The sequence below is a fragment of the Podarcis vaucheri genome (assembly GCF_965113315.1).
Source record: "Podarcis vaucheri genome assembly, chromosome: 10".
Taxonomy (NCBI): Eukaryota; Metazoa; Chordata; class Lepidosauria; order Squamata; family Lacertidae; genus Podarcis; species Podarcis vaucheri.
The window spans coordinates 70,442,845-70,457,057 of NC_138748.1; the positions used below are offsets into that span (position 1 = coordinate 70,442,845).

Here is a 14,213-nt window from a genome sequence, read left to right on the forward strand (position 1 = left end):
ATACCTCAGGTTAGATGCTTCAGGTTGCGTTTTCTCGGGTTTACAGACCGCCGAAACCCAGAAGTACCAGAACGGGTTACTGGCGGGTTTCGGCAGTTGTGCATGAGCAGAAGTGCTAAATTGCGCTTTGCACATGCGCAGAAGCGCTGAATCGCAATCCGCACGTGGGCAGACAGGCCACTGCGGGTTGTGAATACTGCAGGTTGCGAACGTGCATCCCGGACAGATCACGTTCACAACCTGAGTGTCCACTGTACCTAAAACACAACAGCATCTCCGAAACAGCTTTCTGTCCCCTCCTCCCTACAAAGTATTAAGTGTTTTCCTCTCTCCTGTGACACCGGAACTCGTGGCCATTAAATGAAGATGACTGGTCAGATTCAGGACACAAAGAACTATTTGAAAAAATATCAAGAATGACCAGAAATTGTTCTTATATGCAACAACAGGGGCGAGGTTATTGTTAGCCCAGGATTGGAAACAACAGCAATTACCAACAATAGAAGAATGGCGACAGAAGGTAATGGAATGTGCAGAAATAGCTAAATTAACAGGGAAAATTAGACAACAGGGCGATGAAACATTTCGAAAAGAATGGGGAAAATTTATGTCATACATAGGAAGGATAAGGTGAAATAGTGAAACCAGTAGAATTGAAATAAACCTCATAATGTGAAATACAAAGAAAATTTCTGGATAAAGAAAATTATAAAAAGTAAAATGTATAATGTGATTAATCTAACCAGTGGTAGTTGTAAATGAATACAGACAGCCAACAAGAATTGTATATACAGGAGGATTTACTTGACTATAGACACTCTATGGAGAAATACAAAAGAAGAACAATAATATACAAAACGGATGAAGACAATGCAAAAAAATTAGATGTGATATAAAAAGCCAGAAGAAGGAAGGAAGGAAGTCAGCTCTGGGGAGCAAATAAAAATGTAAAATGTAATACAGTATGTCTATGTGGAGTATGTAAATGAAAATCAACAAAGAATATTGTGGGGGGGAAGTATAGTCATAATAAAAATTATAAAATAATAAAGTAACTTCATTATTTATTGCTAAGTATGATTTATAATTTGTTTATTTATGAAAAGGATTTAATAGTAGTAATTACAATAACAAAATGCAATATCAGAGAGTAAGTTGGAAAACCATCAGTCCAGGAGGTTGGAAGGCTTAGGCTCTTATGGCCAAATGTTTGCTATGCTCTCTCTCTCTATATATATATGATGCTGCACCCCCCTGCAATCCCTACACAGATCTGGCTGGCACAAGGCACAAAACCACATCCGGAGGTGCCACTATAGTTTGGCTACTGGATGGAGTCTGTAATATGTCTGTGGAGAGGGTCTGGGTTTGGGTCTGGTGTGGTTGATTGGTGACGGCGTTCTGTGTGCCTCTGGTTCTGGTGTCGGTTTTTGTGGGGAGGGCTAATTTCCAGATGTCTGGCAGGCGGGACGTGTCGTCACGCTTGTTCATGTTGTGAGGGTGTTTCTCTATCTCGATGGCTTCCATGATTATTCTCTTGTGGTGATGTTCCATGTTAAAGAGCAATTTGGAATCTGCAAAATTAATTTCATGTCCTGTTTCTTTCATGTGTTGGAAAAGAGAGGAAGTTTTTTCTTCTTTTTTGACGGCATTCTTGTGTTCTGCGATACGTGCATTTATTCGTCTGTTTGTTTGTCCAATGTACGTGGCTGGGCAGACTTTGCAGGGTATTTCATAGACCCCTTGGTTTTCCAGCTGGATTTTGTCTTTTGGGTTTCTGAGGATATTGGCTATTTTTTGGTTGGTGCAGAAGGCTGTTTTGATATTGTGTTTATGGAGGAGGCACACAGAACGCCGTCACCAATCAACCACACCAGACCCAAACCCAGACCCTCTCCACAGACATATTACAGACTCCATCCAGTAGCCAAACTATAGTGGCACCTCCGGATGCTGCACCCCCCTGCAATCCCTACACAGATCTGGCTGGCACAAGGCACAAAACCATAGCTCGCCCCTATACACGAAGCCAAGCCAGAGCACAACTAAATGCAGCACAGCCATCTTCTCAGAAAAACTCTTCACAAGCTCAAGAGGTCAAGACACGAAAGCTTTAGCAACTAATCTACACTTAATGACCCACCCAGGGATATTCTGAATACCACTCATGAAATCACCCAAGATATCCCTCAAGTAATTAAGGAACAAAAGAAGAAAAGGCACACTAATCTAGGAACTTCCTCTTTGCCCAGAACGTTGGAGGCTATACACCACACCCCTCAACAGTATTTATAGGAACTCAAACACCAGACTCTGCTCTGTTCCAGTAACAAGAAGCCGAAAGCACCAGCCTGAAGATGACGAGTGAGACCTCGTCGAAACGTCGCACAGACACCCCGACTCTTACACGGGAAGACACCCGAAGACACCAAAACCTGCATATATATATATATATATATATATGTCGGATGTTACGTTTAAAAATACGTGTAAAAACCAAAAAAGTTATGATAAAAAGGAAACAAAGTATTATAGTCAAGCACAGGCAGGATTTGAGATAGGAGCAGCAGCAGCAGAAAAATGATAAAGTAATTATATTAGAGGGGTTTCTGTAATAGATAAAGCGTTTCTACACAGGAGGAAAGGGTTTGAACAAAAGCATTGTGCAGGTGTGAGGGGGAAGTCAATTCATGAATGTGTGAGTAAACCTCTTTTATACAGTGGTGCCTCGCAACACGAAATTAATTCGTTCCGCAAGTTTCTTCTTCTTGCGAGTTTTTCGTCTTGCGAAGCACGGTTTCCCATAGGAATGCATTGAAAATCAATCAATGTGTTCCTATGGAGACCGTCCGGGGACAGAGGGGACCTGTTTTAAAGCAAGGGAAGGGGCAGCGGGGAGAATCGCTTCTCCCCGTTGCCGCCCCTTGGTTCAAAAGGGGTCCGGGGACAGAGGGGAAGGCGCGCGCACGCCTTCTCCTCTGTCCCCGGAGATTGCAGGGCTGGCAACGGGGAGAAGCGATCTTACCCCCCGCCGCCCCTTGCTTCAAAAGAGATCCGGGGTGTGGGGGCAAGCTTCGTTTTGCGAAGCAAGCCCATAGGGAAATTTGTCTTGCGAAGCAACTCGAAAACGAAAAAACCTTTCGTCTAGCGAGTTTTCCGTCTTGCGAGGCATTCGTCTTGCGGGGCACCACTGTATATACTGTACACAAGATTGTGTCGTGTCTATTCTTTTTAAGAGGGATATAAGGGAAATCACCAAGAATTAAATATTGAGAAGCTTAAACAAGCTTGCAACAAGCTAAGTGCTGTGCTTTTAAAAGGGGAATGTTAAAACTCTGCTAAGTTATATTAAGGATATTAATAAACAATATATCCTCTCCTGCCTCCCTGAACATTCCCACATGAACAACTTAGGGAGTTCTGGGGTCGCCTGAACCACCATATCCCAGCTCAGTTGCCAAGATAATTTGCAGGAGTGTCGCTGGAACATTCTCCAAGCTGTCAAGGCTCATTTGACAACAACGTAGGAGCTTAAGAAACACCTGTTAGATGAGGCCAAGGGTCCATACTGTTGGGAAACTGTGTATTTGCAGCTACTCACACAGAGTCAATGAAGGTTTGGCAGACAGCCAGAAGGCAATCTGAAGGAGTAAGTCTGCCTGGTGATAACAGAGGCATGGAGACAGCTCCCTGATTGGTCAAGCTCTCTCAAGGGAGTGATAATTAATGGCCCACTAACTGTTAGTTCAGTGTTCATGTTCAGTAGTTCTGTGTGTCAGCGTAGGAGTTGTGAGTCGTGTCAGAGAGAGCTAGCAAAAGATCCGTGTTCTGTTCCTGTAAATAGTCCACTGTATATAATAAACACCTAACTACAAGTACCTGGCTCCTACATCGTCTATCCTGTCTGCAGCCAAGTCGCCAATTGCTTCCGTGGATTCTGCGCTTACTCTGCTAGGTCTGGCTAAGGCCCTGCAACTAGTCAGAAAGTTGCAAAACACCAAATCTCTCCCTCTCCTCCTGCAGTTTCCAGCCAATGACAATTATAAAGCACTGCTGCGTCCAACACAATAACTTCCCCGGGATGAGAAGGACAACGCTTTCCCTGGGAAAAATCCAAGCCACCCAGCAAAAAGGCAATTTTTTTTTGGGGGGGGGGAATTCTGTGGCTTTTGTTGCCATATTCTCCATAAAAAATGGAATTTAGCAACTAAGCGCACTCCAATGATCTCAAATCAAAGCTTACCTTGTGCACTATGATGCCTTGAATTTTGGAGGAGGGGGGCATTTCTAAGAGCTTTGATCAGCAGGCTTTTTAATGGGGAAGCCAAATAGATCACTGCCAGAAACAAAAACCTTTGATAATTTCCAAGCAGCCTGATTGGAACAAACGTGAGCTATATTCTCTGCATGCTCTTTTAACAGAGATGAAGTTTGTTTCAATCTTTTTCTACTAGCCGAATGTCTTATCACTTAAAATTATGGTTCCCTTCCTATGTTGTAGCCTTATGAGGCTTTGCCCTCGGGTGGGAAAAAGTATTGCACCCGGGAAAGGGAGTGGGAGTCAAACAGACACTCAAGGGATAGTTCGGAGAAAAAGCTTTATTTCTACCATCCATGAACTGGTAGAAGGAGCAAGTGTGATAGTTCCCAAACAAGCACGAGTTCACAGGCATTTGCACAGAGTACATACCGTATTTTTCGCCCTATAGGACGCACCTTTTCCCCTCCAAAAATGAAGGGGAAATCTGGGTGCGTCCTATGGGGCGAATGCAGGCTTTTGCTGAAGCTTGGAGAGCGAGAGGGGTCGGTGCGCACTGACCCCTCTCGCTCTCCAGGCTTCAGGAAGACATCCGCAGCCTAGGCAGCCCTGTGGGAGGTCCGGCAGGGATGTCTAGGCTGCGGATAGCAGCCTGCCGCACAGCGCGAGGGGCACCCTGAAGCAGAGCGCCCCCCGCGCCGGGCAGACATCCGTGGGGAAATTTTTTTCCCTTTATTTCCCCCCAAAAAAAACTAGGTGCGTCCTATGGGACGGAGCATCCTACGGGACGAAAAATACAGTATCCCCCTTCTAGTTCCCTCCCCTTTCTCCTCCTTTTCCAGGAGTCCTGCCCATGAGTTCCTCTGAGCATGAACAGAAAGCTCCTGGCTTTGAAACTCTTTTGGACTCTTGGCGCCCTTCCCAGGAAAGGGGGGTGAGAGCCGTTCAGCATGTTCAGATTTGTTGCAACCGAATGAGATAAGACTCCGTTCTCAGGCTTGCTTTGAACAGAGCCTCTTCATTAGCCTTTAAAAGGAACATTTTGCCTCTGCACAGCATCTTGTGACAGAGCAGAGGAAAACTTTAGCTGTGGATTTTTACAGTTTTGAGGCCTGGGGTGATTATTGGGGGGGGTGACTTCGGGCCTAGGTGGGGTCACCTGTCCTCACCTTCCTTCAATGTAAAAAAGCGATTGCCAGTAAATCATCAGTGAATGTCTGGAGCATAACTACTCTGATCTTGGTGGATTTAAAGTGACTTTCCCAAACTGCCATCGGTTTTTGTTCTAAAAATATGAAGAGCACACGGCAGAAAGTGGTGAAATAATGTGGTCCGTTCTGTCAGGCACTGAACATTCAAGGCAAAACTTCATGCGACTTTCAAAAGAATCCAGATTTACTACGTAAACCACTTTGAGTCTCCGTTAGGGGGAAAAGGTGGGATACCAAAAATAATAAATAAATAAAAGAAAAGCAAATTTACCTGGGCAACCGCCAAAATGGCAACGGTGAGGACGAAGGGAATGGACCAGGTGACCAGGTGGAAGTAGGAGGTTTTCCCCACCAGCGGCTGGTAGGTGGTACCCAGCGCCTTGAAGGATGTGTGCCAGGCATAGGTGAGCATGACAAACCAGATTACGCCCGACATCAAGGAATAGTAGACGATGACGAAGATAATCACGCAGGAGAGGGTCTCGTTGGAGCTGCGGGTAGAGGAAAGGGCATTTTCTTAAGAAAATGATTAAATATTCTTTCCCCGCAAAGCCTGAATCCTTCCTGCTAGGAATTATGGGTAATGAAATTCCCAAAAAAGTGCAGGAGAGTTTTTATGTATGCCGCAGGTGCCGCTGGAATTTTAATTGCAAAATTTTGGAAGGAAGAGGATACCCAAATCAGACTGGCAAAATAAATTAAGAGAGTACGCTGAACTGGCAAGACTCTCAGCAAGGCTATGAGATGTTACAGGTGAGAAATTGATCAGAGAGTGGAACATATACAGAGCCTGCGTAAAAGAACATTGTCAAAATATTAACCCATTGGCAGATTTCAATTGAACTTCTGTGCGCAAACAGGATCGTTTTAGAAAATTTAAAGTAAGTTAAACGACAGGGAGAAAATACAAGTTAAGCGCGTATTCAAGGGATTTATTTTGAGAACAGAATGGTATACAAAGCAAGTCTCAATTAAGGGAGTACCATACAGTGGTACCTCGCAAGACGAATGCCTCGCAAGACGAAAAACACGCATGACGAAAGAGTTTTCCGTTTTTTGAGTCGTTTCGCAAGACGAATTTCCCTATGGGCTTGCTTCACAAGATGAAACGTCTTGCGAGTTCTTGCGAGTTTGTTTCCTTTTTCTTAAAGCCTCTAATCTGTTAATAGCCGCTAAGCCGCTAATGGGCTTGCTTCACAAGACGAAAAAACCGCAAGACGAAGAGACTCGCAGAACGGATTAATTTCGTCTTGCGAGGCACCACTGCATTTTTTGCTCCATAAGACGCACTTTTTTCTTCCTAAAAAGTAAGGGGAAATGTCTGTGTGTCTTATGGAGCGAATGTGTGGTCCCTGGAGTCAAATTGCCCAGGGGGGAGAAAGCAGATCATGCTTTTTTTTTTTTTTTTTTGGAAAGAGGAAAGTCAGTGTTGAAACAAAGCCGCTGATTGTTTGCCGATGGGGAGATAGATAAGGGACCCTAGAGATAAAGGAGGCTGCCTGGGAGGGGGGAGGTAAAGACAGCAAATTTGCAAGGAGAGGAGACAGGAAGACTAAAGCAATGAGGAGAGAAATTAGAAGAAAAGGAGGAGCAAAAAAACTGCTTGAAGGGAAGGGAGTGTTGAAAGGAAGCAGCTGATCGGTAAGCGATCAGGAGGGAGATAAGGACGCTAGAGATAAAGGAGGCTGCCTGGGAGGGGGGAGGTAAAAGCCCACGGATCCTTGGGATTTTTGCATTGGGTCATCCCAAATTCACCATCATATCACTGTTGTGTGGGACCGCAATGGCGCAAAAACCTGGTTACAAAGCACGGATCTACATGGATCCTCAGATAATGATTGTTTATTTTTATGCTCATCTTTATTTTGTCTTTAACAAATATCTTTGTTATACAATTTTCAGCTAATAAGTAAAGCATTTTAAAAGGCCCCCCCCCCAAAAAAAAAGTTAAAGGAAAGGAAAATCTGCTGGCTGCCCCCACCAGAAGGAAAAGGGCACGTAGCCCAGCCTCTCCAAAGCCCTCCACACCATCCCGTAACAGCTGAGCCGCACCCAAGCAGCTTTGGCCAACCTGCCGCCCCCCCAGATGCTCTCATCAGTCCTGGACATTTTGGATTACAATTCCCATCAGGACCAGAGGACACCAAACTGGGAGCAGCAGTTAATGTTGCAGAAGACGGAATCGGGATGCAAGGTGACCTTACGAGGCGGGAGAACTTGGCCCAGAACGAATGTCAACAGGGACTTGCTGTCATTTAAATTCTACTCAATATTGATCCAGGGTAGATTCCAATGTATAATTAGCAGTGTAACAACTTAAACAGGTTGCAGGATTCCCCCAAAAAATAGATCAGCAGAGGCAATTATATTTCATCCAGCAGAGCTTTAAAGGTAAAGGGTGTTGGGATACTGCCAGGGAGATAAAGTCCATCATGGCCCCAAGCCGTTTGCCGGACGATCCATCGATCTCCCGTAGTCACGCAGTATCAGCAATTAGCGACATGAGTTTCTTCTAGAGCTCATGCACACTCTATCAGCAGATAATGCACAGCGAAAAGTTGCACTCAGGAGAGCATTATTTACAAGCTTTATTCAGCGTTGATCAGAACAAAGAAAGACATGACTGCCTGCGTCAGTGTCTCAGACAGAGAGAGAGAAACGAAAGCAATAGCAAACATAGACATGACATCCTGTGAACAGGAAATACCCAGGCTGTGACACAAACATCCTGCTCCCTTTTAAGGTGGAACGGAAATATCCTAACAAAGGGACCCCTCACTGCAAAGTCCAGTCGCAGACGACTCTGGGGTTGCAGCGCTCGTCTCGCTTTACTGGCTGAGGGAGCCGGCGTACAGCTTCTGGGTCATGTGGCCAGCATGACAAAGCCGCTTCTGGCGAACCAGAGCAGCGCACGGAAACGCCGTTTACCTTCCCGCCGGAGCGGTACCTATTTATCTACTTGCACTTTGACGTGCTTTTGAACTGCTAGGTTGGCAGGAGCAGGGACCGAGCAACGGGAGCTCACCCCGTCGTGGGGATTCGAACCGCCAACCTTCTGATCGGCTCTGTGGTTTAACCCACAGCGCCACCCGCGTCCCACCAGGAAAGCTTTTCTTTAAGGCAAATGAGCATAATGGTCACATATCCAATACATTCAGGATTGGCATTGTCCATAAGAAATTCATAAATAAGAAATCCAGTTGCAGCAGACTTAACTTAAACTTACAATAACATAATAAGACTCTAAATAAATTGTCCAGTAGCACCTTAGAGACCAACTAGGTTTGTTCTGGGTATAAGCTTTTGTGTGCATGCACACTTCTTCAAATACTTACATATGTAATAAGACTAAACCTTAACACTAAGCATACTATATACAGAACACCACACCAGAAGGAAAAGAGATAGAAAGAGAAAGCGATACCCAGGTTCCTTCGGACCCTACTTTTATAGTCAGCATGACCTGGACCAGGGGTCAGCAACATTTTTCAGCTGTGGGCCGGTCCACTGTCCCTCAGACCATGTGGTGGGCCGGACTATATTTTGGAAAAAAATAATGAATGAATTCCTATGCTCCACAAATAACCCAGAGATGCATTTTAAATAAAAGGACACATTCCACTCATGTAAAAGCACACTGATTCCTGGAACGTCCGCAGGCCAGATTTATAATAAATAATAATAATAATTTTTTATTTATACCCCGCCCTTCCAGGTTCAGAAAACCGGGCTCAGGACGGCTAACAACAAATTTAAAACACTTAATTGATGAAACAAGAAACAGCATAAAATACAGTATAAAACGTGAATAACAATAAGTTCAGAATTCAAAAATCAATTTAGGGGGGAAACCCATCCAATAAACATTTAGAAGGCGATTGGGCTGCATCCAGCCCCCAGGCCTTAGGTTGCCTGCCCCTAACCTAGACAGAAAGAGATAACAGGACCAGTTTAAACCAGCTGTACTCAGCTTCTCCAGCATCTTAAAAAGTAGAGACATCACCTTGGCAATAAAGGTCCGTATAATTAAAGCCATGGTTTTCCCAGTAGAGATGTATGGAAGTGAGAGCTGGACCATAAAGAAGGCTGATCGCCAAATAATGGATGCTTCTGAATTCTGGTGCTGGAGGAGACTCTTGAGAGTCCCATGGACTGCAAGAAGATCAAACCTCTCCATTCTGAAGGAAATCAGCCCTGAGTGCTCACTGGAAGGACAGATCCTGAAGCTGAGGCTCCAAGACTTTGGCCACCTCATGAGAAGACTCCCTGGAAAAGACCCTGATGCTGGGAAAGATGGAGGGCACAAGGAGAAGGGGATGACGAGATGGTGGGACAGTGTTCTAGAAGAGACCAGCATGAGTCTGACCAAACTGCGGGAGGCAGTGGAAGACAGGAGGGCCTGGCGTGCTCTGGTCCAGGGGGTCACGAAGAGGCGGACACGACTAAACAACAACAACACTCAGCTTCTCAGAAGGAATAACCCAAACACCACGGACCTTCTGCCTGTTTCTGTCACGCAGAAAAGCTTCCAGAACCCTCTTGAATTAGTTAGAAGAGGAAAGATGTCTTAACACATCAGATCAAGACTTTCTGTACTGAGATGTGCAAACTGGTACTTACGTGGGCTCCCCCAATCGCATGGTCCCGTCGGCACGGCACACGATCTCGCTGCGGGCTCCGTCCATAAACTGCGCCAACCAGCCGATGCTGCCCATGAAGAAGCAGGCGTTGACGTAGAAGAGGATGACCGCCGGGTACCGGTTCGAATTCTTCCAGTCAGCGAGGAACGTGGCCTGAGGACAGCAGGGAGTTCAATCGTGATCAGTTGGCCTGCACACATCTATTCCCCGCTGGAGACGGATTCGCCCAGCCAACGCAGAATGGATTTGATTATCTACATGGGCTCCCAGTACGTTTCCGAGCACAATTCAAAGTGTCGGTGCTGACCCTGAAAGTTTGCCGAGGCAAACTCGGTCCTCCATATCTTCCGGGACTACAACTCTCATCATCCCTAGCTAACAGGGATGATGGGAATTGTAGTCCCAAAACGCCGAGTGGGCTGAGTTTGCCTACACCTGCCCTAAGCTGCCACATTTACCTGAAGGAGCATCTCCGCCCCCATCGTTCAGCCCGGACACTGAGGTCCAGCTCCGAGGGCAAGCACCCAGCTTGCAAGGTGTTAAGGGCTTTACAGGTTGACGGCAGGACCTTGAAAGGGGCTCAGTAACTTATCGAGGGCCTTCTCGGTGGTGGCACCCGCCCTGTAGAACGCCCTCCCACCAGATGTCAAAGAGAAAAATAACTACCAGACTTTTAGAAGACATCAGCTCCATCTGGTACGCAGGATGAGACCCTCCCTACCCACAGACTGTCTCGCCAGAGTGGTGCATGCTCTGGTTATCTCCCGCTTGGACTACTGCAATGCGCTCTACGTGGGGCTACCTTTGAAGGTGACCCGGAAACTACAACTAATCCAGAATGCGGCAGCTAGACTGGTGACTGGGGGCGGCCGCAGAGACCACATAACACCAGTCCTGAAAGACCTACATTGGCTCCCAGTACGTTTCCAAACACAATTCAAAGTGTTGGTGCTGACCTTGAAAGCCCTAAATGGCCTTGGTCCAGTAGACCTGAAGGAGCGTCTCCACCCCCATCGTTCAGCCCGGACACTGAGGTCCAGCGCTGAGGGTCTTCTGGCAGTTCCCTCACTGCAAGAAGCCAAGTTACAGGGAACCAGGCAGAGGGCCTTCTCGGTGGTGGCACCCGCCCTGTGGAACGCCCTCCCACCAAATGTCAAAGAGAAAACCAGACTTTTAGAAGACATCTGAAGGCAGCCCTGTTTAGGGAAGCTTTTAATGTTTGATGTATCACAGTATTTTAATATTCTTTTGGAAGCCGCCCAGAGTGGCTGGGGAAGCCCAGCCAGATGGGCGGGGTATAAATAAGAAATTATTATTATTATTATTATTATTATTATTATTATTATTATTATTATTATTGGGAGCCAGTGCAGATCTTGCAATCATTGCTGCTACATGATAGAAGTCCGGTCGATATTATTGCGGCTGAGTTCTGCGCTAGCAGCAGTGTCTGAACCGTCTCCAAGGGTAGCCCTAAGGACAGTGCACTGTAGTAGTCTATGCTCACCAAGGTGAAGAAGGTGCAGAAAATGGTGACGGAGCTGAAGGAGGCGATGTAGACGTGCATTTCACGGTGCTCCTTCTCGGTGAAAAGGGGGTTCTGGCACTGGATGCCGCAGCCTTCGACATCCTCGTACCAACTCTTGGGGTTGTCCGTCCGGACCAGGGGGGCCTCACACTGCCCTGAGCTGTTGAATTTGATGTTCTGGACCTCATTCTGTGCAGTGGAAACGGAAATGGGATTAACTGTGGACTACAGTTTTGTGGTACAAAAATGGTATTTACCTGTAAGGTTACATCATATTACATAATCTGGAATTAATAATTGTTGGAGGAAATGTGGAGTGATGGGAACATGCAGTCATATGTGGTGGGACTGTCCGTTAGTTAATGAATTCTGGAAACAGACTGGTATAGTAATATCGGGAAATGTGGGAAGGAAGGTGGAAATATCTAAATTAATGGTTCTTATTCGCCGAGTTAGAAACAAAAGATGAATGTAAATGGAGAAAATTGATGGTAATTGCAGCCAGACAGGTTATAGCGAGTAATTGGAAAAATGCAGAAGAGCTAGGGTTGAACCAATGGAGGGAAAAATTGAAAAATATCATAATCTTAGAATATCTAACTGTGAAGATACATAAAATGGAAGGGTTTAAGGTCAGTGAGAAGGAGGAGGATTGGTTTGAGAAAATATTGAATTATTTGGGCAGGTTCGAACAATTGGGGGCAATTAAAATGTTAAAAGTGAAACAAACCTTGTGGAGGGAGGAGCGTTAAGGTTTATAGAATTGTACATATGGTTGATTTGAATATGTTATTATTGATTATGTATACCCAATGTATCAGCCGCTTGGGGGGGTTTCACTGTTTGTTTTCAATGTTTGTGTTTTGGTTGTTGGTAAAAATAAAAATTAAAAACAAAAGAAAACAAAACTGTGGACTACGGCAGAGGTTTTAAAACTGTGGCGGCCCAGAAATCTCCACGTGGCTGCAATTGCCAGTAGCAAAACGCTGACCTTGATCATCCCAGATCTTCTGGAGCACATTTTCCACTGACCTCCCCAGGAGAAATGAATGGGCGGAGCTGCATGACTCCCCTCTCACTGCAGAACAGGGGCTTTCCATCTCAGCTCATCTCCCTGTTAGTGTGATGGCCTGGGAATCCGATTCAGAGGCTGAACCTGAGGAATCCCAGCCTGCACATGAGTCCCCGCCTCCAGGGCCGGCTGAGCCGGGGCTGGGGCCTGAGCCTGAAGGGCCCTCACCTGTGCTGGATCCTCAGGAGCAGACACCAGCTGAATCCACTCTGGCTCCGGAGGTGATGGAGGACCCATTGCCTGCAGGTGCTCCTCTCCCAGCCCCGTCAGGGGAAGGTGACTCTCCCCCTGGGTCCAGTAACCCTCCAGCCTCTCCTGAGCTGCAGAGACTCAGGGCAGAGAGGCGGAGGCAACTACGTTCTCACAGGAGGAGTGCTCGCCTCCAGGCCAGGAGAGGCGAGTCACCTGTGGACCGGGGCCGCCCTATGCCTCAGAGGATGTAAAGGCCAGCCAACCCATTCCCAGGTTGCGGAAGCAACATCGTTGGTAACCTGTTCCTGCCGGTACCCTGACCTGCTCTCCTGAGTTCCTGACCACGCCCGACTCCTCGCTTTGGACCTCGCTTCACCCGATAGACAGCCTCCTTACCCTCGACCTAGGACCAGACTTAGACCACGCCGCACAGTAACACCCCCCGCCCCCGGAACCAGCACAGTTAGGATATAGTTCCATTCCACCTTAAAAGGGTACAGGCACGACCCTTTTGTGTGTCACATGCCTGTTTATTTCCAGCAGTCTGCTGGGAACTTCTGTTTTGTGTTACTGCTGTTTTGCTGGAGACGAAGGGAAGCAGACATGTTTTCCTTTGTTCCTGAACTATGCTGAATAAAATGCTGTACATTATGCTCTCTGGCCGCCTCTTCTGCGGTGAGATTTGCACACTCCGCTGACAGAGCGTGCACAAATCTCTAAACGTATCTTAGGCTGCATCTTGATGTTTTAATGTTGTAGCTTAATCTTTTAAATTGTACAGTGGTGCCTCGCAAGACGAAAAGAATCCGTTTTGTGATTCTCTTCGTCTAGCGGTTTTTTCGTCTTGCGAAGCAAGCCCATTGACGGATTAGCAGATTAGCGCTATTAGTGGCTTTTAGCGGCTTATCTGCTGATCGGATCAGCTGATAAGTGGCTTAGCGGCTTAGAAAAAGGGGGGGGGAAGGAAAAAAACCTGCAGGAACTCGCAAGACATTTTCTTCTTGCGAAGCAAGCCCATAGGAGATTCGTTTTGCGAAGCACCTCCAAAACGGAAAACTCTTTCGGCTAGCAAGTTTTCCGTCTTGCGAGGCATTCGTCTTGCGGGGCACCACTGTACTTTAATCAACTTGTTTTTATTATCGGTTGTTAGCCGCCCTAAGCCCGGTCTTGGCTGGGGAGGGTGGGGTATAAATAAAATTTATTAATTATTATTATTATTATTATCATCATCTGAGGCTTGTGTCGCTGTTTGATGCTGTTCCAAGGGAGACCGGCTGCCGGCCGGTGGCTGGAGCCAGCTGGGGGCCTTGCC

At 46.4% G+C, this 14,213-nt stretch overlaps 1 protein-coding gene across 2 annotated transcripts in view; it reads right to left on the bottom strand.

Moving 5' to 3' along the window:
* SMO (smoothened, frizzled class receptor) overlaps positions 1 to 14,213 on the bottom strand; it is a 35,506-nt gene that overhangs the window by 11,340 nt on the left and 9,953 nt on the right. For both annotated transcript variants that reach the window (XR_014223669.1, XM_082238820.1), the window contains exons 3-5: positions 11,617 to 11,826; positions 10,090 to 10,262; positions 5,741 to 5,960 (exon numbers count right to left, since the gene is read on the bottom strand). Coding sequence is in view for 1 of the 2 variants with exons in the window: in XM_082238820.1 (XP_082094946.1) it covers positions 5,741 to 5,960; positions 10,090 to 10,262; positions 11,617 to 11,826 (603 nt within the window). In the remaining variant the exon portion in view is untranslated. The remainder of the gene's footprint in view (positions 1 to 5,740; positions 5,961 to 10,089; positions 10,263 to 11,616; positions 11,827 to 14,213) is intronic.